Source organism: Pieris brassicae, chromosome 10, assembly GCF_905147105.1.
Source record: "Pieris brassicae chromosome 10, ilPieBrab1.1, whole genome shotgun sequence".
Lineage (NCBI taxonomy): Eukaryota > Metazoa > Arthropoda > Insecta > Lepidoptera > Pieridae > Pieris > Pieris brassicae.
Window position 1 is genome coordinate 13,387,307 of NC_059674.1, and position 27,457 is coordinate 13,414,763.

Below are 27,457 nucleotides of genomic sequence, written 5' to 3' on the forward strand. Positions count from 1 at the left end.
TAGTAAGTAAAGAACTTGGCAAAAATAGACTCGCGACACTCATCCCCGAGGTCGTAGGTTCGATCTCCGGCTGTGAACCAATTGACTATTTTCTATGTGCGCATTAATTATTAGCTCGAACGGTGAAGGAAAACATCTTGAGGAAATCGGCTTGTCTTAGACCCAAAAAGTCGACGGCGTGTGTCAGGCTGTTCACCTACTTATTGGATTAACAAATGATCATGAAACAGATACAGAAATCTGAGGCCCAGACCTATAAAGGTTGTAGTACCATTGATTTATTTTTTAAGAACCTGTCAGCAATGATGATTCAATTTTAGGTAGCAACTCCCACTATATCGAAAATATACCGTTCAGAAAAGTTTGTCTGAGTTAAGTATTGTTCGAACAGTACCTATAATTAATGTAAAAGGTATATTGAAAAGCATTCCAAATTACTTGAATCATTAATCTTCGTTAGTACTAATATTTTTTCTATACAATTACTCAGACTCTTAATAGCACCAATCCTTACCTGCACCATAGCATTGTCGTTGTTATGCAAGTAGTGGTCCTGCCATGTCTCTCCCGTGTCTGAGCGAAGGATTACAATTTCTCGTTCGGGACAGGATGCCGTGAATATTGGGACTTCGATTATAACGGGCCTGGAATAAATGACGTATTTTAAAATAATTGAGATAAAAGGGGTGTATATAATAACGGTGTTCGTATGTATTTTTTTTATTATATATAAATTACTTCATAGTTATGAACCTTACATTTACGTAATTATCAAAAGAGATGTAAAGTCCTACAGCACTTTGTGTCATGTTTTACAAGTGTTTCTTTATTTTAGGCACAGAAAAGTATATTTGTTCATTCATTTATTACTGTATTACTAACACACCTTAACGGTACAACTATTTTTATTTATTTTTAAAGTAATTATATTAGGTATAAAGTGTTATACATATACCAAAAATATTGCCAAAGCGTCTAAATAGATGGACAAGTATGAATTAGTAACTTACGCTAAAAATTTGGCTCCTTGTGGTTGCAGTTCTAGAAGTCTGGAGGCTAAAGCTTCGCCTTCCATAAGTGGTGGAGGAGCAGCCGCTGGTGCGCGCCGTGTCGCTGCTCTAAAAAGGGACGAGATATTTTTATTCCAATGAACATATATCGATATAACCAAGCCTGTTCAGATTTCATTTGAACATTGGTCAACCGCACGGATGACGCAGTTGTCCTAATTTTTTAAAACCTGATGGTGTGCTATACACAGACTCACGAGAATAATATTGTAAAAGTGTGAATATATGAAAGTAGTATATAAAGTGACATTTATATACAATAAGTCAGATGTTGCATTGTCTAATTCATTCTTTCACTGAAAGTGGCGAAGCGTTTAATTAACGTGAGCTTATTCGATAGCTTTGAGTTAATCTCACCACTGTGAACCTATCTATAATTGTTGCAAATATCCCGTAATTATTTATATATTCACTACTTTAGTGTTAAAGGTACGACTGTAGGATTTACGGATTCTTAGGTTTATTAGGTTATTAGTTTACTTGTTAATGGATACTAGGGACGCTTCCAAAATAAATAAAAAAATATATATATTGTGAAAATAGGGGCACTTTTCGAATGGCGTGGACGCTTAAATATTTCAGACGTATAATATAGGTGTATAATATGAATGAGCAAAATGTATGGAAAACATTTTATAATCCGTAATGTAATAATAAGATATGTATGTAGTTGTTTTGATTAAGACTATGTGTAAAAGTTTATTCGTTTTCCTTAATAAACTCTATATGACTAACATAAGTGCAATGTATTAATTCCATTAATCGCCCAATCCTCTTATAGAACAAAGAATTCTATTTCACAATTGAGGTGACACAAGCAGACATAATAATGCAACAAAGAATCAGCTCATGAATGAAAATATGGATGACCCAAAGATGAGGTCACCTGCAGATTTGAGTCCCACATAGATTTAAAAGATTTATTGTCTTGAGTCATCAGTTCTTTCTTATTTTAAGACAGAACGTCAGTTGTATTCGTAATGTCTTTATACGTATACTTTTTTGAATTGTGTGTGTTGGGTACCACTAGGAAGATCTTCTATTTTGTATTTTTATAATAAGTTTCATATTCAAATATTTTACATACTTTTTACTTTTGGCGATAATTTGCCCCACAAGACAAAAATATTCCCTCAATGCACAAGTTAATATATTATATAGAGGTATATTTATACAGCAGATGCGATGAGGCGGTTAAAAAAATTTGGCAGTTTTAATACTTTTTACGAGAGTACCATACATAAAACTTCCTTTCCAACATCGGCTTTATACGACTCGAAATCTCGTGTTATGCAAATAATTACCATTTAAGAAATTTGGTTAAGATTAGATAACCCTATGAAGGGTAGTGTAGAGTAGTATAATAATACTTTTTAAGTAAATATACACGAGGAACGTCAACTAATGTATATATTTTTACCAATTATCCCCAATATTTAACTCCGCACATAGAAAACATCACAAAGTCCTTGTATTGAATGAAGGTCACGTTATCATATTGTTTACATGAATAAATTTTTGGCACGAGCTGTTAATCTTATTTATGGCATGGATATGAAACGGTGAGTAAGTATAAGAAAGTACTTGGTAATGGTAAAATTTTAGTATTTTGTCAGACTTATCTTAATACTTTTAAAGCCTTATTGGACAATTTTAGTTATTGAATTAATTGAAGAAATATTGCATTTCTCGCCTGAAAAAATGGTAACAAAAATTTAAATCATTATTAGACCAATCGTTTGAAGTCTTGGTATAAATATTTAACACCAAATTCATGTGTCCGATTCATTGCACATTTATTAGACAAGTTGTGCTCTCCTTGCAAACGCCAGCGCGTCATAAAAGCGGCGGGTTTAGTATTTTTTGTATAATTTATTGCTCTAGAAATATTTTATTCTTCACGAGAGTTATGTACATGAGAAATAAGAAGAAATGGGAGATGAACAATTTTAAAAGGGTCTTTCGTAAATTTTCTGTTTATTAAGAAAATCAATTACATCTTGTTGGTTCACATAATAACAGCAAGGTCAAGTCAACGACGTAACGAACAAACCTTAGCCGGGCAAACAATACGAGTCACATTACATGATCCTAGGGATGTGGATAATCTGTTTTTAAAATAAGCCCCGGTTTTAATATTCATTCTACAGATAGATGTAAATTGTAGGTGTAGATTTTTAGTGGCAGTCAACGCGTTCTCAAACAACGTCAAACGCAATCTTTTTATTTTTATTAAAAAAACAAATAACTTTCGACTGATGATAAAAGATGAGAAAATCCAATGGGACATGAGGTGTTTTGTGTTTTTTTTTATGCCAAATAAATAATCAATTTAACAAAAAAAAATATTGTTCATGCCGGATCCAGACGAACTTTAACATTATAAGCGATTAAAAAGCGACTTGCGAACTGGTAGTAAATGTAAATTTACAATTAATTTAACTTCTTTTCTGACGTTCATAAGTGTACTTGTTTAGCTATAAGAATAAAGTTATTTGGAGTTTGAGTTTATATGGGGTACCCATTAAGGCATGGCAACGGATAGGTATACTCATTATTTATTTATAAAGAGGTTGACAGCCCTATTGTATCGCTAGCGACCTTCATGTGTACAGATAAGATAATTTCGCGTAGGATACATTTCCCTATTAACCCGCTGTCTACGTCGTAGCGCATTTCATTATAAATCTCTATTAAATAACCTTAAACGAAAATTGTTATGCTATACATATAAAAATTTGTTTCTTTCTTTTTAGTATGCAAATTTGATTATAGACTACTTCATACTTAATAGACAATTAAGTTAAAATAATATAAAATAATGTTTTTCTTTTTCTATAATCTTCTCTCACTACATAAGGAGACTATCACACGTGTTACGTAATCTAAGTTTAAGGCAATATTATACATTGTCTAGTCGTCCTCTAATTGCATCTATTTTACTATTATTGTAAATATAATACTCTTAGTTTATTTTCCTTAAAATCTGTATGCAATTCTGTAGCTTTTCATTTACCTGCATGTTACTCTGGTGGGTGCTGCACAGGCCGCTGGTGGGACGATAATTCTGACACCACCACGTCGCTTCGCTTTCATGGCGCCGCCCCGAGCATCAACCACGAATGATACCAAGAAACTGAAATTGCCATATATGCCTATAATGTGTTGTGTAATAGTAAATATCACCATAGGAAATTATAAAAAATTACTAAGTAGAAACAAAAATTTGTACTACTACTACTATACTAAGTAAAAAAATTAAAATAAATAAACTGTTGATACTTATGCTGGCATAAAGAATAATTTTAAATTTCGTTTTTATTAAAAAAAATTACAATAGAAGCAGCCATCTTGGGAGAAATAAATCAGTCTGCAAGAACATTACTGTATCTAATAGCTTGATATATACCTTTAACAGATAAGATTATCAAGTAAATGTAGATTATATACGTATAAATATTTTAGATCCTGCTATTATGTCTGTGCTTTACAAACGGTCACCTCGAAACTTTGGACCAAACAAATGCTTGTGCTCGTATTCCAAAAAATATCTTCAGTCTTCTTAACTCTTCTTAATATAGGCAAAATTTTATTATCATTCACCTATTACGCGCCATGGTGCCAAATCCATGGATTGAGGACCAACGGACCAAAGCAGAAGGTAGAATGCAAGCTTACCCGATATCAAGGGGCTGTCGTTCAATGGTAGCAACCCTGCTGTCATTGTTGCTTGGCCAGAGGTGTCCATCTGTGACACTATCTTCGAGCGGCTTCGCCCGGTTTAAGGTTCCCGCTTCGCTGTTCATGTAGCGGTATTGTTGCTGCTGTTGTATTGGACACTCCACTTCACCTAAAAACATAATAATATTAATTACAAATTAGTTTCAAAGATGGAAAAACTAAAAATATATTTTAAATAAGATAATAATCAATCTTTAATATCAGATAAAGTTCACTCAAAAGGTTACGTTTATAGAAATTGTATACAGAAAATTTAAATTCTGCAATAATCATTTGTTTAAACCATATGACGTACCTCCTTCGTCTTCTGAATCGCTCATGAATGTATCTTGCATCAACTCCGGCGCAGCTACTCTATATTTTCCTTCCATACCACCTGTAACAAAGGGACATAAATCTTAATTATGTACATAACCTATGATTTCGGTTAAGACCTGCTTTTAGGACCGTCTAGTTATTATTATACATATTTTTTGTTTTTATCACTGTGGTGTCATTTCAAATATGTGGAAACGTGACAAAATATTATATTTCGCGTTTATGTTTTAGACTAAATGATTCAAAACATTTCAATACTTTAATGTATTCATGGGAAGAGGATAACAGTTTATATTTCGTTACTTGCATACAAACGTACACACAATACGACATAATAGAAAAGAGACAAGCTATGTTTTACTCTTTCGTGCATACTTGAAATTAATGCAACTAATTTGCATTGTCCTTCGAAACAGTTAAGTTCAATGGAACTTAAACAATTTAATAAAAAAATTATTTAATCTACACCTTGCTTATTAACGAAAACCATTGCGGTAAAAAGATTTCAATAACTTGCTTTGGCTATGACAAAGAATATACGCAATTACACTTGCGTTCCAATTAATTTAATGATGTAATCATTAATCATTATCAATGTCTAATGAATGTAGCGTGCTCCACGATGCAGGCCACGTGTGACTAACGAACAATTATTACGTATAAGATTGACTTACATAACAATGAGGTCATCGTGTAGGCGTTAATTGACTTAAAAATTGACCCTTTGACACATTTTTGTTAATAGCGGATGGACAGTCAATGGATTTCGTATCATCATTATTTCTTTAGACGCATATTCAAAATTACCGCTTATATCGAGACCTAATAATGTTGCCAAACTTTCGCTTATAAGATTATACTTTTATGTTACGTAATTAGTGCAAGGTTCATTTTGAAACGGTAAACTCGGATTCCTACATCTATTTGATGATCATTGTTTTACTAATGGAGAGTCAGAAAGACAAGTCCGCCAGCCTTGTCATACGCTGTCGACTTTTTGGGCATTCCGGTTATCGATCAATGTTTTCTTTGTCCTCACGAGCGAGTGATATATGCATGAAAGAAGAGTTACGAAGAGGGTACGAGACCTTAGGGATGACAGTCACACGGTGAAGGCACTAAGCCAACACTAATTTCAAACGCATTATTACATTGTATAGTGATACAAGAAGAAAAAGCTAAAATCCTATCGAACGGTCTTTTTATTTAAGTTACAAAAACCTTAACAAAAGTTTACGTCACATTGAGGGATGATTTTGATGATTTTCGTAGATTAAATCCTAAATTTTTACCTTAAATGACAATGTTTTTACTTGATAGTAAACAAAAAGTTGTATAATTATACGAGGTATCGGTAATTACTTTTATCATCTAGGTTTCCTACTTATCGCTAAGTCGGTGATCATATTCCTCCACGTAGGTCTTCATATAGATAGCATTAATTACCTATATATAGTACAATATACGCACTGAATAAAGCTGTATAAACTAACTCGTTACATAAATCAAGCCTGCGGTGGAGGAAGGCTGCGGTTGACGTTGTCCGACTCTAAGATCACACTATAATGAATAGTTTCTATAAAAATTGTTCGTTAAAAACTAATTTAAAGTGAATTGTCTATTACTAGTAAATTTTTAAACGTTGTTCGAATTTTTTTAAAGTATCAATGTGTAACATATGTATTTACATTAGTAACTATCGTATAACGCAATTATTTAGTAAAACCATGCGAACTGGCTTTAAAAATTCGTTTTAAAAGTGCTTTGTGATAAGTATATTTGTCGACTCACCCAGGCACTCTGCTACTCATAGAACTGGGTTACCTATACCCATTATAACCATCTCGGGTAGTCCAAAGACGACCGAATGAATGAGGTTTTTGCATAGTTCACATTTATCGTGATTGATTATACGTCAACAAAGTATGGACGAGCGAAACTTCTTCTTTCCCCTTCCCTTCCATCTCTCAAAAGCAGAACCCCACCAAATTACATGATATAACAATATTATTTGACTGGTCACACTAACCAATTATTATATAAAGATATTCAATAATTTAGATTTAACTAATTAAGTGTCAAATTGTACATCTGAAAATCAACTTACAATGCATTAGCGACATAATTATGTCCTCATTACAAGATAGGATGTTTATAAAGGCAGTGGTTCATCAAAGACTTCTTTGTGATGTGTTTGCGAAGTTTGTTTAACAAAGTGAAACAGGAATAACAACTAAATAAGCGATGTTAATTTAAGCTACGATTTGTAATTTTTGCATATTATAGTAGTGTACGTAGATAAGGTCATTTTTGTATGCAGTGTAAAGAGAAATATAATAAAGAGGTTTTTCTCCAATAGCAGAAACCTTTTGTTTGCAGACGAGATGTTCCAAAATTTACGAATTAAATATAGAAGATAACTATTTCAATTTTATGTATAAATAACACACACATACAACTTCGTACGTAATCGTAAGTTATGGGAAACGTACGTACTTATGAACAATCTTAGTTTCGCGTAGGATTGAGAAATATCATACAAATTTAATACGAAGTCAAATCTTTTAGATCGCTTGAATAAATAAAATTTGTCTTATTTATTTAGTTAATTAATTAACTAAATTATAATGATCGTCGTAAACAGAAGCGCCTTATTATGTATTAAAAGCTTTCAACTACAACAACAAACAAAATTGGCAAATACATTTATGTAGGTGCAGTCACCCACCCGTATCAGCAAGGTCGTCTTCAAAAATGAATGTCAAGGAAAAATTAGCGAGGTCATGCCTCGTCATCATGACACTGTCATTTTTCTATCGGAAATAAGTACGCTTTCTAATCATCTCCAAATAAAGAGGGAGCCAAGTTCAATATGACGAAGATTTTAGTAGTCTTCGCTAAGGAAATGAGATCTCAATGGATTTTAGAGAAAAAATGGAAAATCACTTATTATATACAAAATACAAACTGCAATTCGCAATTTGACTTGGCAATAAGAATTGCTGACGATCGTGTCTCTTTACTGACATAATTGTATTGTATTTGAGGTAAATAGTTTCAGATCTTCAGATAAGCTTTGGTCAGAGACCAGGTCCGAAAAGGTCCCAAAGCGATCTTATTTTAATTTTTTTCATTAAAGACATTCCAAGAAGGCACGTTCACACATCCCTTCATACAGAATAATAAAAATGTTATTTATGTGAAGTGCATACATTTAATCTAGCAATTTTACATACATTCAATGTATTTACTACGCATTACAAGATATGAATCAGCGTCGAAAATAGATTGCTCTCTGCAATTGATTTGAAAAACCTTGCGATAATTTGTTATAGTTATGGGCTTTTAGCGATAACACTGAAGCTATTATACATTTAAATACGTACAATGTAATAAGCGAGATTATAAGATTCTTCTAAGTTTCTTCTAGGGGAATAACATTTAGGGTAAGACTCAAACCTAGCACTAAGTATGTGACCTCTGAATTTTACCTTCAGACCAAAATGTGGCATGTTAGTACAAAGCATATTCATAAAAACATCTCTTTCCATAAATAAAAATAACTCAATGGCGCTACCACCTTTTTAGGTCTGGGTCTCAGATTTCTGTATCTGTTTTATGATCATTTCCAAATCGAATAGACAAATAGGTGATGAACCTTCCGTGCCTGACGCGCGACGTCGACTTTTTGGTTATATGGCAAGACGGTTTCCTCACAATGGTTTTCTTCACCGTTCGAGCGAATGTTGAATGGCACATATAAATAAAATACATTGGTGCAAAGCCGGGAATCGAACCTACGACCTCATGGGTTAGAGATCGCACGCTAAAGCCACTAGGCCAACATTGGCCTCTTTCCATCAGAGTGAGATAAATTGTGGAAACGGAGGAACAAATACTTTTGTTAAAATTATGTTACTGATTTAGGTAGTAAGGATATTTTTCTGTCCGGAATTGAACCTTAAAACTCAGTCTTGTTTATATACACACAGTACACCTCATTCCAATTCGAAACGGGATAACGGAATGATTTAAATTAAAAATGCTAGAAATATGATATTATCAGCATTCATTAGGACCGGATTTACAACTATAACAAATAAAATACAAATATATTTATTTTTTTAATTAGATAGTGAAAGACGATAAGAAAAGGCGGTATTAATAGACGTACAACGTTTAATAAAGTCACTTCTAAATCCTATTCATTTGCAAGCCGGTTGAGTTGCCAGAAATAGTATAAATAAATTCTTTTAAGCATATATTCTACACTTTATTGCAAGCATTGTTATATTTACGTTGAATTAGTCATTGTTATTTCGGTATGAATGAATAATTTTGGCGCAATTTCACAATTATTATTAGAGCTACAGTGGAATAAATTTGTGTTTTGTCGAAAACAGTTTTTGAATTTCGGGTATACGGTAAGCGAGGGTCTTTGATGGAATTTAATACTAGAACAAACGTCACCGGTTTGTTTCCGCCATTAAATTTGACGTATGCGTCTGTACGAATTTCTATGTGAGCATTAAACATTAGCTCGAACGGTTTAGGAAAACCGGCTTGCCTTAGACCCAAAAAGTTGACAGCGTGCGTCAGGCACAGAAGGCTGATCACCTACTTGTCTATTCGATTAACAAATGATCATGAAACAGATACAGAAATCTGAGGCCTACACCTAAAAAGGTTGTAGCGCCATTGATTTTTTTTTATCGACGCGAATCGTGATCAAATTCACAAAAGTGGCATTGTATATCGAACATACAAATTGAATGAATATCGTTATTTTATCTAAATATAATAAGTTTAACATCAATACTAGCATTATTAAATCCTGAAAAAGTACATAATAGACCTTAACGATGGAGAGTGACAAAAAAGGAACTAAAAATATATTTTTAGCGTTCTATATCTAAGGAAACGCCTTCAACTTTAAAAACGTTTATAAATTCAGTACAGGTTTCACATTTATAATTCATTATCGGTGAAAACAGAGTAAGCGATTGTAAGTGTCAAGATTTGGGCCGGCCTAATCATCATACATTCTGCCAAAAATCGGAATCATTTGACTTTGATTCCAAAATCAATTTTGTTATGTTGTTAGATTGGCACAACTATTTTAATTTTGGCGCGAAGACGTTACAAAAGTTACGTCTGTTATTAAGTCTTTAGTTAGATCATATCTAGTGTGTATTGTGAATTTTAAAATGGACAAAAACATCAAACACAACGTTTTCTTAAACAATTTCAAAACAAACAATTAGAAAAGATACCAACAGTAGTTGCTAATTCTTTACGAACATGAAAAAAACAATGAAAAGTCAGATTTATGGTTTTTGTTTGTTTACACGTATGTATTATATAATAAGCCAGGCTAAAAAAAACAATTGAATGCAACGTTTTTAACTCATAAAACCCACATGCTTCGAACCAAATTTGTGCTCAATGTTATATGATAACCTGAATTCCCTCAATTTTAAATGGTTATTACATCTTTGAACAAACACCCACATAATGGCTGACATCACCATTGCAGATAGTACGTACCATGCATTTTAATCCTTTGAAATATGCATAAATGCTCTCATTAAATGTATTGTTGGTTAAAGTATAGAAAAACAAGAACAATTTATTTTAAATTCGTGTCATAAATAAGTATTTAATATAATAGTAAAAGTTTACTAACAGACTTAAATAAGAGATTATTATTTAACGACAGTGACACAGTTAAAAACTACCTTAAGTATTTTCATAGTAGAGCAATAGCTAAGAATGAAGGAACGTATCTACTCGAGAGCTTTTTGGTAGTGTGAGACACTCGCTCGCAAGGACACTCGCTCAGACGCAGTGAGGGCAAAAGATAAAATTAATTACTCAAGTAGTACGCAAACCAAATGCCATCTACAAGTGTTAATACATAAACATAGCAATTTATCACTTCGGATACAGCCTTCAGAAACAAAACAATAACTGTGTATGACCTATTCCATGTTGAACAACGCTTGTCTGAAAGTCTTAATTAATATATCCTTTAACCCAAATAGACCTATTAGCTCACCTCGACTTCAATTTGCGCATATCTCCTATCAATGGATCATATCACGAACGGATTTATTGCCCAAGATTGAATTAAGGTTTTTTAGCTACTATATTTGTAAACGTTTTTCATATTTGCGCATACATGCATCTAAACTGAATAAATGTATTTTAATTGATTAATTTGGAATTAGCAAGTTCGCAGAGGTTAAATTAAAAAAAAACTTTTTTATTGTAATTATGAAGCTCGGATTTTATTTAGTAACTGTGGCAATTAGATAATAATGCCAATATTTTTTAAACTTCTACTAGCAATATGTATTTGAATTATTATTGTTTAGCGTTATTTAAGTGTATTTCACAGTATTAGTTACCATTGTCGGGCAAACAATAATTGCTTAAGTTTGGTAGGCAAAGACAGTTGGTCACGGTTACTATCCTCTGATTTAAAAATTGCAATCAAGCAGTTTTCATAAAGACAACGAAATTGAATCAAAGTTTGACGTTTACAAACAATTTAGACAATAACAATGTTCTTATCACTCTCTGTTTTGTAAATAGAATGTTTACATTCACATGTGGCAGGTGACGGGCTTGCATATAATCACGTACTATTCCATGCCTACGTCATTTTCGTTGTTATTTTGCCCTTGAATTGAGCATAGTTATATCAATTTTATATATTCACGTATGTATTTAGCCAAGCGTGAAGTTACCACAACGTATTTCCTGTGCTTTGATTTTATAGGCATACCATGAAATTAAAAAAAAAACGCAGTGAGTATCAAAGACATAATAAATTCATTCATGTATAATATTTTTTATTTTATTTATTTATTTACACTTCGTTACACTACAATATAAAAAAAATTGAACATAATTAAATCAAAAGAAGGGCAACTGGCGGCCTTATCGCTTACCATCGATCTCTTCCAGGCAACCACTGTGAGTAAAGAAAAAATAAAAATGTATTAAATTTCATAAGATAGGCAAGTAATGCAAAAATACATGTTATACACATTTATTAAGATAAAACTAAACAGGAATAAAAAAAAAACAAACTAAACTAAAAATATGATGCATTAAAAATAGGAAGTAAAAAGACACATAAATCACGATAATTTAAGATAAGTCTCACGTCAGTTAGTAGTTAGTAAGAAAGTTAGGGATACGATGTGGACAGGTAATGTTTGTACAGAAGAAATTTAAAGGATGTTAGAGAAGGAGCTAAGCGAATAGGGTCGGGAAGTGAATTCCATAGCCTGCAGAGACCTTAAAGGAATCGCCAAGAAAGGAGGAGTTATGAGATGGGATTTCAAGGGTATAGTTTTCGGAAGAGCGTAAGCTGTAGTTATTGTACAATTTAAAAAAAAATGCTACTAGACCATATGGCACTTATAGAAGAGCGTAATTCAAAGAGAAAAGCTTTCTCGCTTATCTCACTTCCAAGCCACCTTCATAATACGTCGTGAGTTTATGTTAATTAGCTTCTATGCTAACTTAACTAATTAAATTTACCATTTATATTAAGCATACAATACTATTGACACAAAGTTAACATTACAGTAGGCAAGGTCAAAGCGTTTAGCCTTTGGTTGTCAAGTTTATACGATTTATTATGAATTGCTTCCGATATTAGATGATATAATGCTTTAACGCTATCATTTGTTCTCATTTAGTGTAATCTGATGATTCTATTGACGATTGATAATGTTATTTAAAAGACCATTGTACAACGACTTAAAGGAACTCTTTTATTTTATAAAATAATAAGAGACGCGCTTGACAGAATCCGGAAAAGAGAGATTTGATGTTTGATATAACAAAATTGTTGCCTTTTTAATCAAGAAAGGTGCCTTTTTTCAGTGTATTGTCTTTTAAGTGTATACAAGATTTGCTTAAGCGTTTCACAATCAATTACAAATTAACGTGAATTTTTCTAAGAAAAAAACGTTAACAATTGAATGGATGCATTCTTATACAACTTAAAATTGTTCATCAGGCTTAAAACAAATCTTATTAGGTAAATAGTTTATTAATAAGATCATAATATTATTAAATTATAATATGATTAGTGAATACCTATCCACTCATTCGTGACACGATATGCAGTTTACTTGTTCATTTACCTAACATTAATAAGCCGATTTACGATCATAAAATAATTATATTATACAAAAGCCAGCTAGATAAATAAATCTATGTAATAAATAATAAATACACAGGGAACATTTTTAACCTTAATAGTTAATTAAGTTCATATATATCCTGTCAGAAACAAAAGAGGCAAGATGAAATCTAAGGCGAAAAATGTATGTTAAGATTTTTGGAACAATTATCAGGCATTATCCTGTATTCGACTTGATAGGAGGTAGTCCACTCTAAGACAGTATACGTCACGCCTCACTGATATTAGCAAGTCAAAAGTCCCAAAAGTCTTTGGTTCGCTGTTTACAGCGAGACAATCAAGATTACAAAATCAGTAAGTTAAGGTTGGTGCTTTAACGATGACGTAATTAATTAAATAGGCAGTCTCTAAAAGCTTTTGCTAGGGTTAAAAATGAATCAGCAAGGCTCATTACATTCAGAAAAACAATTGTATACCAACTTCGTAGACTGAGTACACAAAATTAGTAAACTTTTATGAACAATCTTAAACCTAAAAGTGACCTACATACAAAATCGACTAATTCTAAGTGAATAATGAAACGATTTTTGTAACGGATGCTTTTCCTTTTTCCCAACTTTTGACAACACTATAGAAATCCCTATGGGTTTTCCTCGACAGATTTATTACATCCAATATAAAAGAAATAGGAAGCTTGAGTTAACTACGCCTATAAGAGCAGTATTTCAATTGTTGGTTATTGTAACAATCTGTTACATGAGTATTCAATCTCAATAAATCAACGCTTATATTTATATCTTTAATTTTTCCTACTCAATAATTAAGAGTTTCAAATAATCGTGTGCAATAACTCAGCAGACATTTCTGCTGCAATGACCTTAGTTTAGAGCCTACCATCCAACAATGATTTATTTTTCATAGAGATTTAAGTCCAAGCGCTAAGTAAATAAAAAAACTACGTGGTAGATAGTGTTGACTTTAAATCCAGGTGTGTAATCCGTTTCAATATTCTATATATTTCGTTGCCCGGGAAATAAGGATTGTTTTGACAGGCATGAAAGGCTTATCACTTTGTTGTCCTAATTAAAATGATTTGTAAGGCGCTGATATAATACAACATATACATAATAACAATATTCGGAATAATGTAAACAGTATTTTTTTAAACCGATTTTTCAAGCAATTACAACTTTATATATCTGTTTTTTTACAAGACACAAGTGGTTCTTGATGGAAGGTCAGGTGCCCAAAGGTCGTATTTATTGACACAAGACAACAATGTTATTGTATGGGGGTATGATCTCATACCTAGTATGCATGTAAATTGATACTAAATTGCGCATCCTATCCACGGATCTTCATTGATTAACACAGTTATTACGGGTTAAGATAATCATAATATCAAAATTAAATATGCGAAACTTATAGAGTACGTACGAGGCTTCGGGACCCCTATTCCTTCAAGTTGATCTTTATTTATTTAGTAAAAAAATACAGAAATTTATGTGACGGAGGAACACATATTGGTGACAATTTGTCCGTGCACCGAAGAAGCATCGACATTCATTACAATATTATATTTTTTTATTTATTAACACTTATATTATATACTTAACAATAAAATAATACAATTTATTGCTTATTTATTTAGCTGTGTCACAATCGCGTAAAAAGGCAAAACAAATTACTCGTTTCAATGTAGATAATTTTTCTTAAAGTGAGAAGTAGTAATAACATATAATAATTAAAATACAATATTGCATTGTTTACAAAGTAACAGCATAAGAATAAAACCTTAGGGTTTTTTAAGTCACTTGCTATTGAGGGATCTTTACAGGCCAGTAAATGTTTGTTAGTATGTATGCATACTATGCAAATTCGATTCGCAAACGATAAAATGCCTAGATTTAATACAGTTAGCCATAAGCTAGCATAGGGTTTAACAAAACAATACTATCATTTATGAATTTGTGTGAAAATTATAACGCGATAATATTTTTCATACAAATACTTTTCAGTCATTTGACAAATGAGAGAGATGGGTTGCGTGAGTCATTAACTGTTATTTTACACACATTTGTGGTTCGTTCAGTTACAATTTTTATTTAATTAATAACATGTGCTATTTATCTGATTTTGCAACAGGTTTTAGGGATTCTAAATGGAAGTTAGTCAAATTTCATGTGTATGTTTATTTTGGGAGGTCATAATCTCTATAATGAATTCGGGAACACGGACTGACTTAGCAGACGAATTCTCTTGAGATATTTGATCATTATTATTATGCATTCATTAATAATATTTTTTATACAGACATTATTCTAGTCTGTTTTCTTTGTTAAAAAACTAACAAAGCTGTTTAGACATAAGAAACAATTTTTACTGAGCTCACATCGTACTTAAAAATGCTAATTTTAAGCACAAAATCTTAAGAACTATCGATCTTATTGTACAGTACTGTATGTGTTCAGCAGTTTTGATTTAGTACGCTGTGAAACGAATCAACCCACAGAGTTTTTGTCCACAAATCTTTGTTCTCCGTCAGGTCACAGTGTCCAAAAGCGGTAATGATGATGCAAATCAAACATAGCTGACCTTGACTTGCGTGCGTCACTTATCGTAATACCGCGGAATTACGAAACCGAACGCTATTCGGGATATAAACACGGGATATAGGTCGATGTTCGGGATAAACTTTTATATAAAAACATGCAATGGGATGTTATACTACTTTTTTGGTTTCGTCACAACTAAGACATTTTTTCATTTCAGTGTTTTCTATGGGATTACGATTAGGATTTTTTTGAGTATATTTAATTAAGACTTTATTAACGTCAGTATTTAACGCTTATGACGTGGAGGTGCTGGGTTCTATTCCCGGTGAAACAGTCATTGTTTCAAACTAAATAACAAGACTTAATTGATTAAAACGACACAAGGTATATTATTATTTTGAATACACCTATGTACTTAGTTATATCATAATGAGTTTCACACGATGTCGAGCCATATATGAAATATTAAATATGGAACATTGTATTTGTAGGTGTGTCATCTTAAAAATAAGGTTATTTGTCAAAAGATCTTATGAAGACTAGTATGCACAATATAATGTAGAAGAGAAAATCTATCCAGAATGCTGTCAAAGCATTCTTTTAAAGCGGCTGTAATCGTTTCACACTTTATAGGTCAGTTGAACATTCCTGATTTTCTTGAACCTAAGTAGGAAATTAATATTTTGATTAAAGAGCATGAATGGCTGCTAAGAATATAGCTTACACGCATTCGCTCTTTACATTACGTTAGTGTTTTCAGCGAAGTCACAGAAAAACACTCGCATCAAAATAATCTCTTTATGGCATCGCTACAAAAGGGAAAACGGGGCACATGCACTGAAGATACTTTCAGTAATGAAGTGTCAACATAGAACAGAGTTTGATTGATCTATATTCTATAGCAACGAAAACACGTGTAAACACAAAAGAAGCAATTAAAATTTAATTTGTAAATACCTTTTTGATTGAGATGTATAATTAAGGCCAGGTTAATATTTTTGTCGTTTAATTATCGTTTATTAATCAGATTTCATGTACCAATAACAATAGTTTGGAAAAAATATCTAAAATTATTAAATACATGATAGTTATTTTTATACATGTATTTTACATTTTGAAGCTTAAGTAGTCATTTAATATATAATAGTACGCAATGATAAAATAGAATATATAATTAGTGACAATTGTGGCGTAAATTTTAATTTTCATCATCACATTTAAATCCCTATGAATTCACTATAATGCTGAGTGCTTTATAATAATAATATTACAAAATAGAAATAAAGTTTACAAACGGACTAATTTCCTTGTGAACAAAAAGCTTGTTCCGCTAACGGGAACTTGAACATAATGGAACTTCATTTCCGATGACACTATCGCGTGTACAGAAAGCCTACAAAATAATATTACCATCATCGGGTGACTTGAAGCACTGCAAACACGACACTTTTTTCTTTTTTTTCTTCCCCTCATCCTTTTTAACTTTCCCGTTCAAATCATTCACTGCGTCGCCTTTTGTTTTTTTACTATTCCTTTTCACAACACCCATTTTGTTTTGACAGATAAAGCGCGGGAAGTTTTCCGCGGCGAAGGCGCGTGCTTCGGACGTACGTTCGTAAACTAGTGCCGGACTGGCGCTGGCTGAAGGATGCCAACAATGATGTATGTACTATGAGGCGCGGCGCGTGAGCTCACTCCACCAAAGCGGGACGCCAGTTTGGGAATGAAGGCCATACCACGGATTAATATTCCGTCAGTAACTACTTCCTAAATATAATGTTAATTTCTCCTAATTATTATTTCGGGAAGTTGTTCTGTGAAATTATGTACACAGTTATATGCGATGCTGTCTTGGGAATGAGTTTGATAGTTTTATGGGTCACCCTTTCTCTATTTAGGCGTTAAATTTTTCGCGCTTTGAGTTTTGCCTTTTCGTTTATGTCTTAATGTATCAAGTTTTATTAGCAATAATATAAACAAAACTGTCTACTGTAGATATATTTCGTACGTTATTGTCACACTCAACACAAGTCATGTGTACGTTAAACGAAAATCAATAAACCCATATCTGATAGGGACAGTAGCAAAACGGTTATTAAAATATTTAAGTAACGCAGATACATATTAGTCCATTTATATTTGAAGTGGTTCACCGTAGCTATATCTGGATGATCGATTTACTTTGTAACATTCATACATTTATTTATGTTACTTGACCAAGAGCCATCGTCCAACAGTTAATGGAATTTCAATTTTTAATAATGTAACAAATTCATGTTATACGCGGGTACGTTGAAGACAAATTAGATAGAGATATATAAACATACATACAAAACTAGTGGCGCTAAGGATTTAGGTCCGGACCTCAAATTTCTGTATCTGTTTCATGACCATTTGGTCATCCAATAGGCAGGATCAGCCTCCTGTTCCTTACAGACGCCGTCGAGTTTTTGGGTCTAAGACAAGCCGGTTTTCTCACGATTCGAGATAATGTTCAATGCGCACATACACAGAAAGCCCATGGTGCACAGCCGGGAAGCGAATCTACGACTTTGCAATGAAAGGCGCACGCTGAAGTCACTACGCTAACACTGCCCCGCGTAATATTTACCAAATTATATACGGCGAATTATCACAATGATTTGTTTACATTTGTATTGCTATGTGTGTCAACTAGGGAATGCAATCCCGACTCGAGATCGTGAATTCGAGATGCCGCAGGATTAGAAATATCAATCCGGCGGTATCCCGAAATTTTCGGGATCTCGTATAGTTTAAAAAAATAATTCACGTGACTGAATACGATGAAAACTGCATGTTTGTGATAGTGAGGTTAATTAAAATAAAATATTATTTGAAAGAAAACAAAAGCCTTTATCCTTTAATATTACGAACTAAACAACTAATTTTAATTACATGAACATAATCAAAACAAAAGTAGGTATAGCTCAAGGAGATTAAAATTGGTGATTTTGAAAGTAACTTCTAAAAAAAGAGTATCTTCTAAAGTATCTCAAGAGTGCTATCTGCGAACCGGCATCTAATGTCCATTGCAATGTACCCTATATAATGTACAATGTCGCGTGAAGCGTCCCGAGCGGATGTGTGTAGACCGCTGACCATTGCAGCCCAATCCCGTCAATCTCGAACGGGATCTCGTCATATTATGCTTCGGGATTGATCCCGAAAAATTACACGGGATCTGGCGGGATCTCGATCTCATGAATGGATTGCATGATTGCCGGCTTGCCGGCTTGCCTTAGACCCAAAAAAGTCGCTGGCGTGCATAGGCACAGAAGGCTGACACTTACTTGCCTATTCGATAAACAAATGATCATGAAAGAGATACAGAAATCTGACACCCACACCTAAAAAAAAGGTTGTAGTGCCATTGATTTATTTTTATTAACGTAAATAGTATACAACATATATAGATAGATAACGTTACCGTATCACGTTAGAGTCAAAATTCCAAATTCTCAATAGAAGACTTCGTTTCTAAAACAACTGTTGTTAGGGTACTAGATCCATAAATATATTTTTTTACATATGCTTGACTAGGCTACTTAAGTATCATTAATTTTATACATTTAAATACATATACTGTTTGTTTACGGGACATCACACGCATAACTTGACAACTTGTGCGGCAAAGGGCCTCTCCACTAATTCAGGTTACGAACGTGTCTACGCGTAAGTGGCAAGTTGCAAGAGAATATTTTTATCATACTTTTCTTTAAAGACATTTCAATATGCTCGACTGTAAAACTTTAGTTCTTTTTTTGAATTTCGAATTATAATAATAAATTAAAAATAGAATTATTTGAAGTTAATATAATAAGTTCTATGAAACTTTCGAACACGGTTTTCCGTGATAGCAAAAGTTTTATTTGGAACACATTATCACTATCGATTCAAGGACGGCCCAATGTATTACGGGAATAAAAGTCAAGGGAAAGCGTGACTTTGGTTCATATATCTTCGATTCTGTTATCTATAGAAGATTATTATAGTCTTTATGTAGGCCAAACATATAAGAAAAGTTGGAAAAATGCATAGAACTTCTGTTATATATGAAAAATATATGCAAAGAAATGATTGTTTTAATATGATATTACTACAAAAAGTCTTCTATATCTTGAATAACCTACTTAATAACTATGCATATATTTATTAAGAGTGTTCTCATTTATATTTTGCTCACCATTAATGTTATCAATTTTAAATTCTTCAGTATTTGTTTGATATTAAAGCTCATGTATACTGTGTTTTCCTCTTAAAGGTGTGCATTTGTTTGATAAATGAACGCTGTTTTTTTGAACAACGTTCAGGAGACGGCCAGGAGGCTCACTTGATGTTAAGTATGCCATGCCATGCCCGCCCATGGACACTCTCAATGCCAGAGCCCTCGCCACTCACGAGTTGCCGGCATTTTAAGAATTGTTACCCTCTTTTCGTTCTGTTCGGAAATACTTTAGGGGACAACTTATTTGCTATAAGCACATTCGGAAAAGAATAAAAATTATATGGAGCGTTGTTATTTAAAGCAAACATATTGTGAAGATTTTAAGTCTTCAGAAATGAATAAGCAGATAAAGACAAAACTAGATAAGACGAATTTTTGTTCTTAATTACTGAATTGATTTGAATTTAATCGTCTTAAGATGTTTTGCCCAGCAATGCTGGAAGGTAACATTTATGTGTATATTTTCTTGCCGTTTATTATATTTTGTGGCAAATGATATATTAATTTTTATTTTTATTCTTTGATTATTCCTCGTTCGTATGGGTAAGAGTATACTCAATTTGTTTTTTGGCCTTTGTTCAAAAAATATCCTTTGAATGAGTATAACGCCTAATGCGAGACTTCCGTCTAGACACGATAATCTGCCAAATTATAATATTATACAAGTCTATTCAGCAAATAAACACAAAAACTATTGTATTACGAACGTTGTATTCTTCTTGCGACGGTAATTTAAAAAGTAATTAAATCGTACAACACAAGATACTTAAACGAGGTCTCAAAATGTTCTCTTGAAGTTAGGTTTTTCCTTATCTCTTGTAAATATTAATATACCTAGTTCTTTTTATTAATTCATTTTATTTAGAGATTTATTTTTATAGATCAGAGGCAGGCAGGAGGCTTATCTGATGTTAAGTGATACACCATCGATACTCTCAATGGCAGAGGGCTCGCGAGTGCGTTGCCGGCCTTTAAAGATGATTGTGTGTGTGAGTTGTGGTTTGTTCTTTTCGATTGTCAGCTTAATATCATATTTTTATCCTCAACAAAAACAGTCTTAGTAAAACACACAATTTAACATAAACAAACAAAATACAATAAATATTGATAGCTTGACCTGTGGGGCACAAATATCCCTTTTAGTTGTAATAAACCTAAATTTCTAAAAACATATTTGAGCCTGAAAATCGAAAGGAAACGCAAGTCATGTTGGAATCACTCTTACAGGGGTCAGGCGCTCATGTCCGCGACCTAGATGAACACGAAGGCTAAGCAATAATGCGGACGTTATGAGGTTTCCGACTTTTAAAATAGCATCAACGCTATTAAAACTACTTACACAGTATTATAAGCAGATTTGAACTTTATAAACATATGCTGCGTTGATGTGACGTTATGATCTTATTACGGTTGATTTTAATCGGTAAACACAAGGGCAGTGGTAAAATACATGCTCCATCAGTATAATATTTTGTATAAATCAAAACTGTAGAAAATATTAAAAAGACAGTTAAACTATCCAGGTACAAACTTGCAAATCACATAAAAATTACACAAGCCAAATTGGATTTCGAATCTACAGAGTCCTTACTACGTAATATCTTGGCATGACTAAGGTTCCAAAAACTAACAGTGCACGAACATAATAATTCTCAGCTACACTCTCAAATATATACGCATACACACCCATTCTTCACTCATACTTAATGTCTTATGAGACATAATTGTAAGTCTAAAATTACTTTTTTTTAAACTATTTTAAACATGTACCATGTATGAGAATAATTGTTTTCTAGTCACTCACAACACAGGGAACCTAGTGTGGGGACTAGCGATATATGAATTTTATCATAAATAAAGTTTTTAATATTATTATTGCCTCATGAACATTCCTTGGGCAATCCTTTTGTTTATACTTGTCACGCATTTTGTAATAGATGTAACACAAGTCATACAGGCCAAATAATAAAGAGATAGAGTCAAATAGAGTAACAACAAATAATCTCTAAATTAAATGACTTAATAAAAAAAAGACTATATTAATATTTACAAGAGGGAAGGAAAAACCTAACTTCAAGAGAACATTTTGAGACCTCGTTTAAGTATCTTGTTTTGTACGATATAATTACTTTTTAAATTACCGTCGCAAGAAGAATACAACGTTCGTAATACAATAGTTTTTGTGTTTTATTTCCAGAATAGACATGTATAATATTATAATTTGACAGATTATCCTGTCTAGACGGAAGTCTCGCTTTAGGTGTAATACTCATTCAAAGGATATTTTTTGAACCACGGTCAAAACATAAATTGAGTGTAAAAATACCTTACCCATATGAAGGCTGAAAAAATATCAAAATTCATACAAAATTTTCCACAAATTAAGGACAAGAAAACAGCCCATTATAAAAGTTATTTTCCTTAATTGATCATAACATTAAGTTATAACAAATCTTCTGTCTTTGATTTTGCGTCTATCTTATGAAGTCGATCGAATCTTCACAAAACGTTTACAAAGTATTTCTAGGACTACCATGTCCCGAATTAAATAAGGAGTAACAAGTACATAACTTCCACAAGTTCCAAGTAAGCATAAGTATGCATATCAGTTACGGCACGGCGACTTACCATAATAGTTTGAAGGCGGGTCTGAGAAAGTCTGACATGTCTAAAATTATAACTTATTTATTGCATGATTGCATCACATGACACATGGAATTTTATATTTATTTATTTACATATACAAGCTTGCCCACGCTTGGCTCACTGGTTCATAAGCAAAATAAACTACAATATTTAATAGGACAAAGATACATCTACTTATTTGATTTCAAAGTGTGAGGGACCAACTGTGGACATCCAGACTCAATCTGGATATCGATGAGTTTTGGCCGAAATGCCTGCCAAATATCTTGAGAGTATACGAAATATAAATTTAGTTAAAAAGTTGGGGCAATGAACCTGATTCTTTAATACCTTAAACGCTAACGAAGCTCCAATATTTTAAACAAAATATTGTTTTGTAAGTTATACAACTATTTATAATTCTACATTCATGTAGTTGTCATTACAAAATCACGACAAGTTTAAAAATAGAATGTAGAAATTAATTAATATAGCATTTCCAAGCAGGCGCCATCTATGTAAACACGCACGTACTTCCTCGAGAGTCGACTCGCCGATGTAAGTTCCATCATTTGCCACAGATGGCGCTTTAACAACTTATGCTAGTTCCATTGTTTATTAATATCGTCACTAAAACTCATCGCTTAGTAAACAAATATAATACAATATATTCATATTTCATTGCCCTGACTTAAAACCACAAAGATATCCTTACTGCGGTTTCAATATGGCAAGACACATCCTTTTACTACTAAAACGGCTTCCTTTAGAACAGTCAACCATTGTACACTTTCTCTACGGATAAGTTTTTCATTTAAAACACATATTGTTTTTAAGAAATTGCGTATTTAGTATTTAGTTAAACATCAAGACCATAAAAGAAAAATTATTTAAAATTATTCTTAATAAATGTAATGACTACAAACACTAAAATATTACGAAAATCCAAATGTTAAGTCAAGTCAACAAGAATGCAATGCAAATAAGATTAGCTACGCCATTAATGATAAATTAGCTTAGGTATTCACTATTTCTAATTTTCCTGCTCTTATCTCAGTTTGCACTCTGTATGTGAACTAGAATTTACTCTTAAATAAGTTAAATTTATTTTATTATAAATTAAATAATTAAAAATGTAAATATATTATTTATTTTACGGAATTATGACTTATTAAAAAAATACATTAATACATTTTACACAAATTATTATAGTTTCCTATACACCTTAATAATATATTAAATTACTTTTTCCATCTAAGCTTCATTATGGTATTCAAGAGAACTATAGAACTGTTATGAACTATGTTACAAATAATAAACATACCCAATGATTCAAGAGTTATCAATCAAACGTGCCTTTGAAAACTAAACATACCTACACATGTATATGTATATTATATACATTAGAATAACAATAATATTCAAGTAGAATACAGTTTAAAACTTTCAAACCTAGTTTACAATAACTATTTGGTATCTTTATAATGTTACTAAATTCAAAATGTTATGTATTAATGAATGACTTTTTTAGGTGTTCTTCAGCAATCTTATTACAATCGGTAGTTTTTTTATTATTTAATTAGGAGGTGACAATTTGCGATAATTTTTACCCCATAATGACAGTAAACCATTTTTGACTTCTTTTGTTAGCTATTTTGAAACTAAGTCAAAAAAGAAAAATCTAAAAAAAATTAAAAAAATCATCTAACGTCGAATGACCAGTAACCTGTATATTAACGTTTTAGTTAGTTTATATAAAAGGTTATGGAGATCATATCAGCCTATCTTTGACCCCTTACAAAAAAAAGTGTAGTTACGGTCTGTTTAATTTTACTTTGGAGTCGTAACTTCTACACGAGACCGTGTACGATCGGGTTTTCTTTCGAAAGCTGAAACGAGACGGTTCTTGGCTACAATTTATGAGGATCTGTTGAGGTTCAAGGTATTTTTGGTAGTTCTGGCAGAATTGTAACAAACATAATGGGTATGTACTTTATTTTCCAACAAACAATTTTAATTTTTAATGTCACATATTATTTTTAATTTATTTATTATTAAAAGCCGCCATGACCGGAACTATACATTCATACAATCATTAATATAACAAATATTAGGTCCTTACATATGAAATTGACGTTTTGTATGGGAGGAAGAAAAAGCCGAATATTTTTAAATAAAATATATTTAATTCATCAAAGTATGAACCATTGTTTTCTATGCACTTTCACCATCTCATAGGTAGTTCATTGATCCCTTTACTAAAAAAACCAGTCGGACGGGAATCAATAAAATCTGTGAAGGCGATTTGGACTGCCCCATCAGAGTTAATTTTTTTCCTTTGCAAGAAGTTGTCCAAATTTCGAAAAAAATGGTAATCTGTTGGAGCAAGGTCCGGGGAGTACGGAGGATGTCTTAGACATTCCAATTGCAGCTCTTCTAATTTGGTAGCCGTCTGTTGTGCAGTGTTTCGTCTAGCGTTGCCGTGAAGGAGCAGTGGCGTGGAGCGATTGACCAGCCTAGAGTGATTAGCGGCTAGCTTTTCCATCATGGTTTGCAATTGCTGACAATAGACATCAGCCGTAATAGTCTGGCCAGATTTGAGAAAACTGCAATGAACAATACCGGCACTAGTCCAGCAAACGCTTACAAGTAACTTTTTAGGGGTTAATTTTCGCTTGGGGTAGGATTTGACTGGCTGGCCAGGATCCAACCATTGCGCTGAGCGCTTCCGATTATCGTAAAGAATCCATTTTTCATCACATGTAATGATTCGGTTTAAAATACCTTCATTATTGTGCCGGTTCAGTAATGTAACGCAGCAGTCGACGCGCGTTTGCCGGTTTGCTTCAGTCAATTCGTGAGATACCCACCTTTCAAGCGTTTTAATCTTCCCAATTTGCTTCAAGTGAATTAAAACAGTTTTATCACTAACACCGCAGCCTGCAGCTTACTCGGACGTGGTTTTCGATGGATCCGCTTCCACAATAGCCTTCAATACTTCATTATCAACTTGGGTCTCAGGCCGTCCACGGGGCTTGTTCTGCAGGTCGAAATTTCCAGAACGAAAACATTGGAACCAAAAACGAACTGTGATTTCTTTTGCAACATGACCGCCATACACATCATTCACCCTTCGAGTTGTTTCCGCAGCACTAGTGCTACGGCGGAACTCGTACTCGTAAATAATGCGATACTTTAAGTTTTCCATTTTGTAAAATGAGTGATGCAAACAGAAAAAAACAGAAGGAAAAAACAAATGAATGACGGTCATCGAAGCACCAATACATGAGTAAATAGCTGTACAAATTTGAATTTGAAATTCCTAACCAAAGAAGAGGTATTCGAGGTCAAAGTGGCCAGTACGACAAAACGCCAATTTCATATGTAAGGACCCAATATATAACTCTCGCCCTTAAGGTTTTATTTATGACGTGACTAAAGATGACATTATCTATTAATGGCAGCTCAAAGTTGAGGTATCTATGATTGAATCAATCAATTTTATAAGTGGGATGAGTTCTTCGAATTTAATTAAGATTTGGAATATAAATTATGTTACGTAATCAAGTTATATATAAGTCGATCTATTTTAGTTGTTGTTAGTATAAATTATATATACATATATATAAATATGACTTGCTGGACCGGTTTGGCTAATTATCATCTCGAATTTTGTGGAAGTTCAGGGAAGGTTTTAACATTCCAATAAAACTAAGAAATATTTAACGTATTTTGTCTTTTTAATAATAAAAGATTGTCTCTTGGTAATGACAGATTCCTTTAGAAATTTGTGTTTCGTATCTGCAGTACGAGTATGAACTCTTTGGTCCGTTTTAAAATTTTGTAATAGGTTTTGACACAAATAAGTTTAGGTAATACAGATTGGGCCTATAAAAGTAAAAAAAAACGAAACTCTTGAGTAATATAAATCTTTCTACGCAATAACGGCTACTTATAAAGAAAAACCTATGATATTGATTAAGAAACAGCCAGCTTCCCCTGGGAGCTTAGAGACTTCCAAGATTAATCATCAATAAACATTCCACATCAATTCGTAGTAATTAGTACTTGAATTGATCAATGATCTATATAGGATGAGTAGTGGTCGTGTTAGTCACTATTATATTGTTATTGAATATGAACTATGTATGTTTTATCAAATTTCACTTTGTATGTATTTAGTAAACATACTAGAAGCAAAGTTCTGATGTATGTGTATTTAAGTATAGATCCTGTCATTAAAAAAAGTATCTACTAATGGACCCGATAGATGTTGTAGATATTTATTATAATATAATAATTGACTATATATTATATTATTAAGTTTAATAAAATTTACGTCTTAAATTAAACTTACATTTCTAATATTTTATTGTAGATCCAACTATATATTTTCGAATCCACCTGAACATACAGAAATAACTTGATGAAAAATGGTCCAGCTGTTTTGGAGTTTAATTAAAACAATCAGGAAATGATGTATGGTATTTAAATCCGGTATGCATATTGCATGCAACTAATTTCATAATACTTTTGAAATATTCTCTAAAAACACACAAAAGGCAATCCTTATTTATACGAATATAATAATTAAATAAATGCCATTAAACAGGTAAGATAATTATTATAAGGAAATGTCGTAAGCAATGACATTAAGGAAATGCTTATTTTATGTTTCATTTTGCTTAGTTAGGTTTCAAATTCACTAGGTCAATAGTAAAACAAACATCTTATAATA

General features: G+C 32.5%; 1 protein-coding gene across 4 annotated transcripts in view; it reads right to left on the bottom strand.

Annotated features, from left to right (window-relative positions):
• Nucleotides 1–27,457, bottom strand: part of LOC123714971 (ankyrin-3-like) — a 105,255-nt gene that overhangs the window by 11,890 nt on the left and 65,908 nt on the right. For all 4 annotated transcript variants that reach the window (XM_045669688.1, XM_045669685.1, XM_045669686.1 and 1 more), the window contains exons 19-23: nt 5,107–5,187; nt 4,749–4,920; nt 4,087–4,206; nt 1,011–1,118; nt 515–644 (exon numbers count right to left, since the gene is read on the bottom strand). In XM_045669688.1, coding sequence (XP_045525644.1) covers nt 515–644; nt 1,011–1,118; nt 4,087–4,206; nt 4,749–4,920; nt 5,107–5,187 — 611 coding nt within the window. The remainder of the gene's footprint in view (nt 1–514; nt 645–1,010; nt 1,119–4,086; nt 4,207–4,748; nt 4,921–5,106; nt 5,188–27,457) is intronic.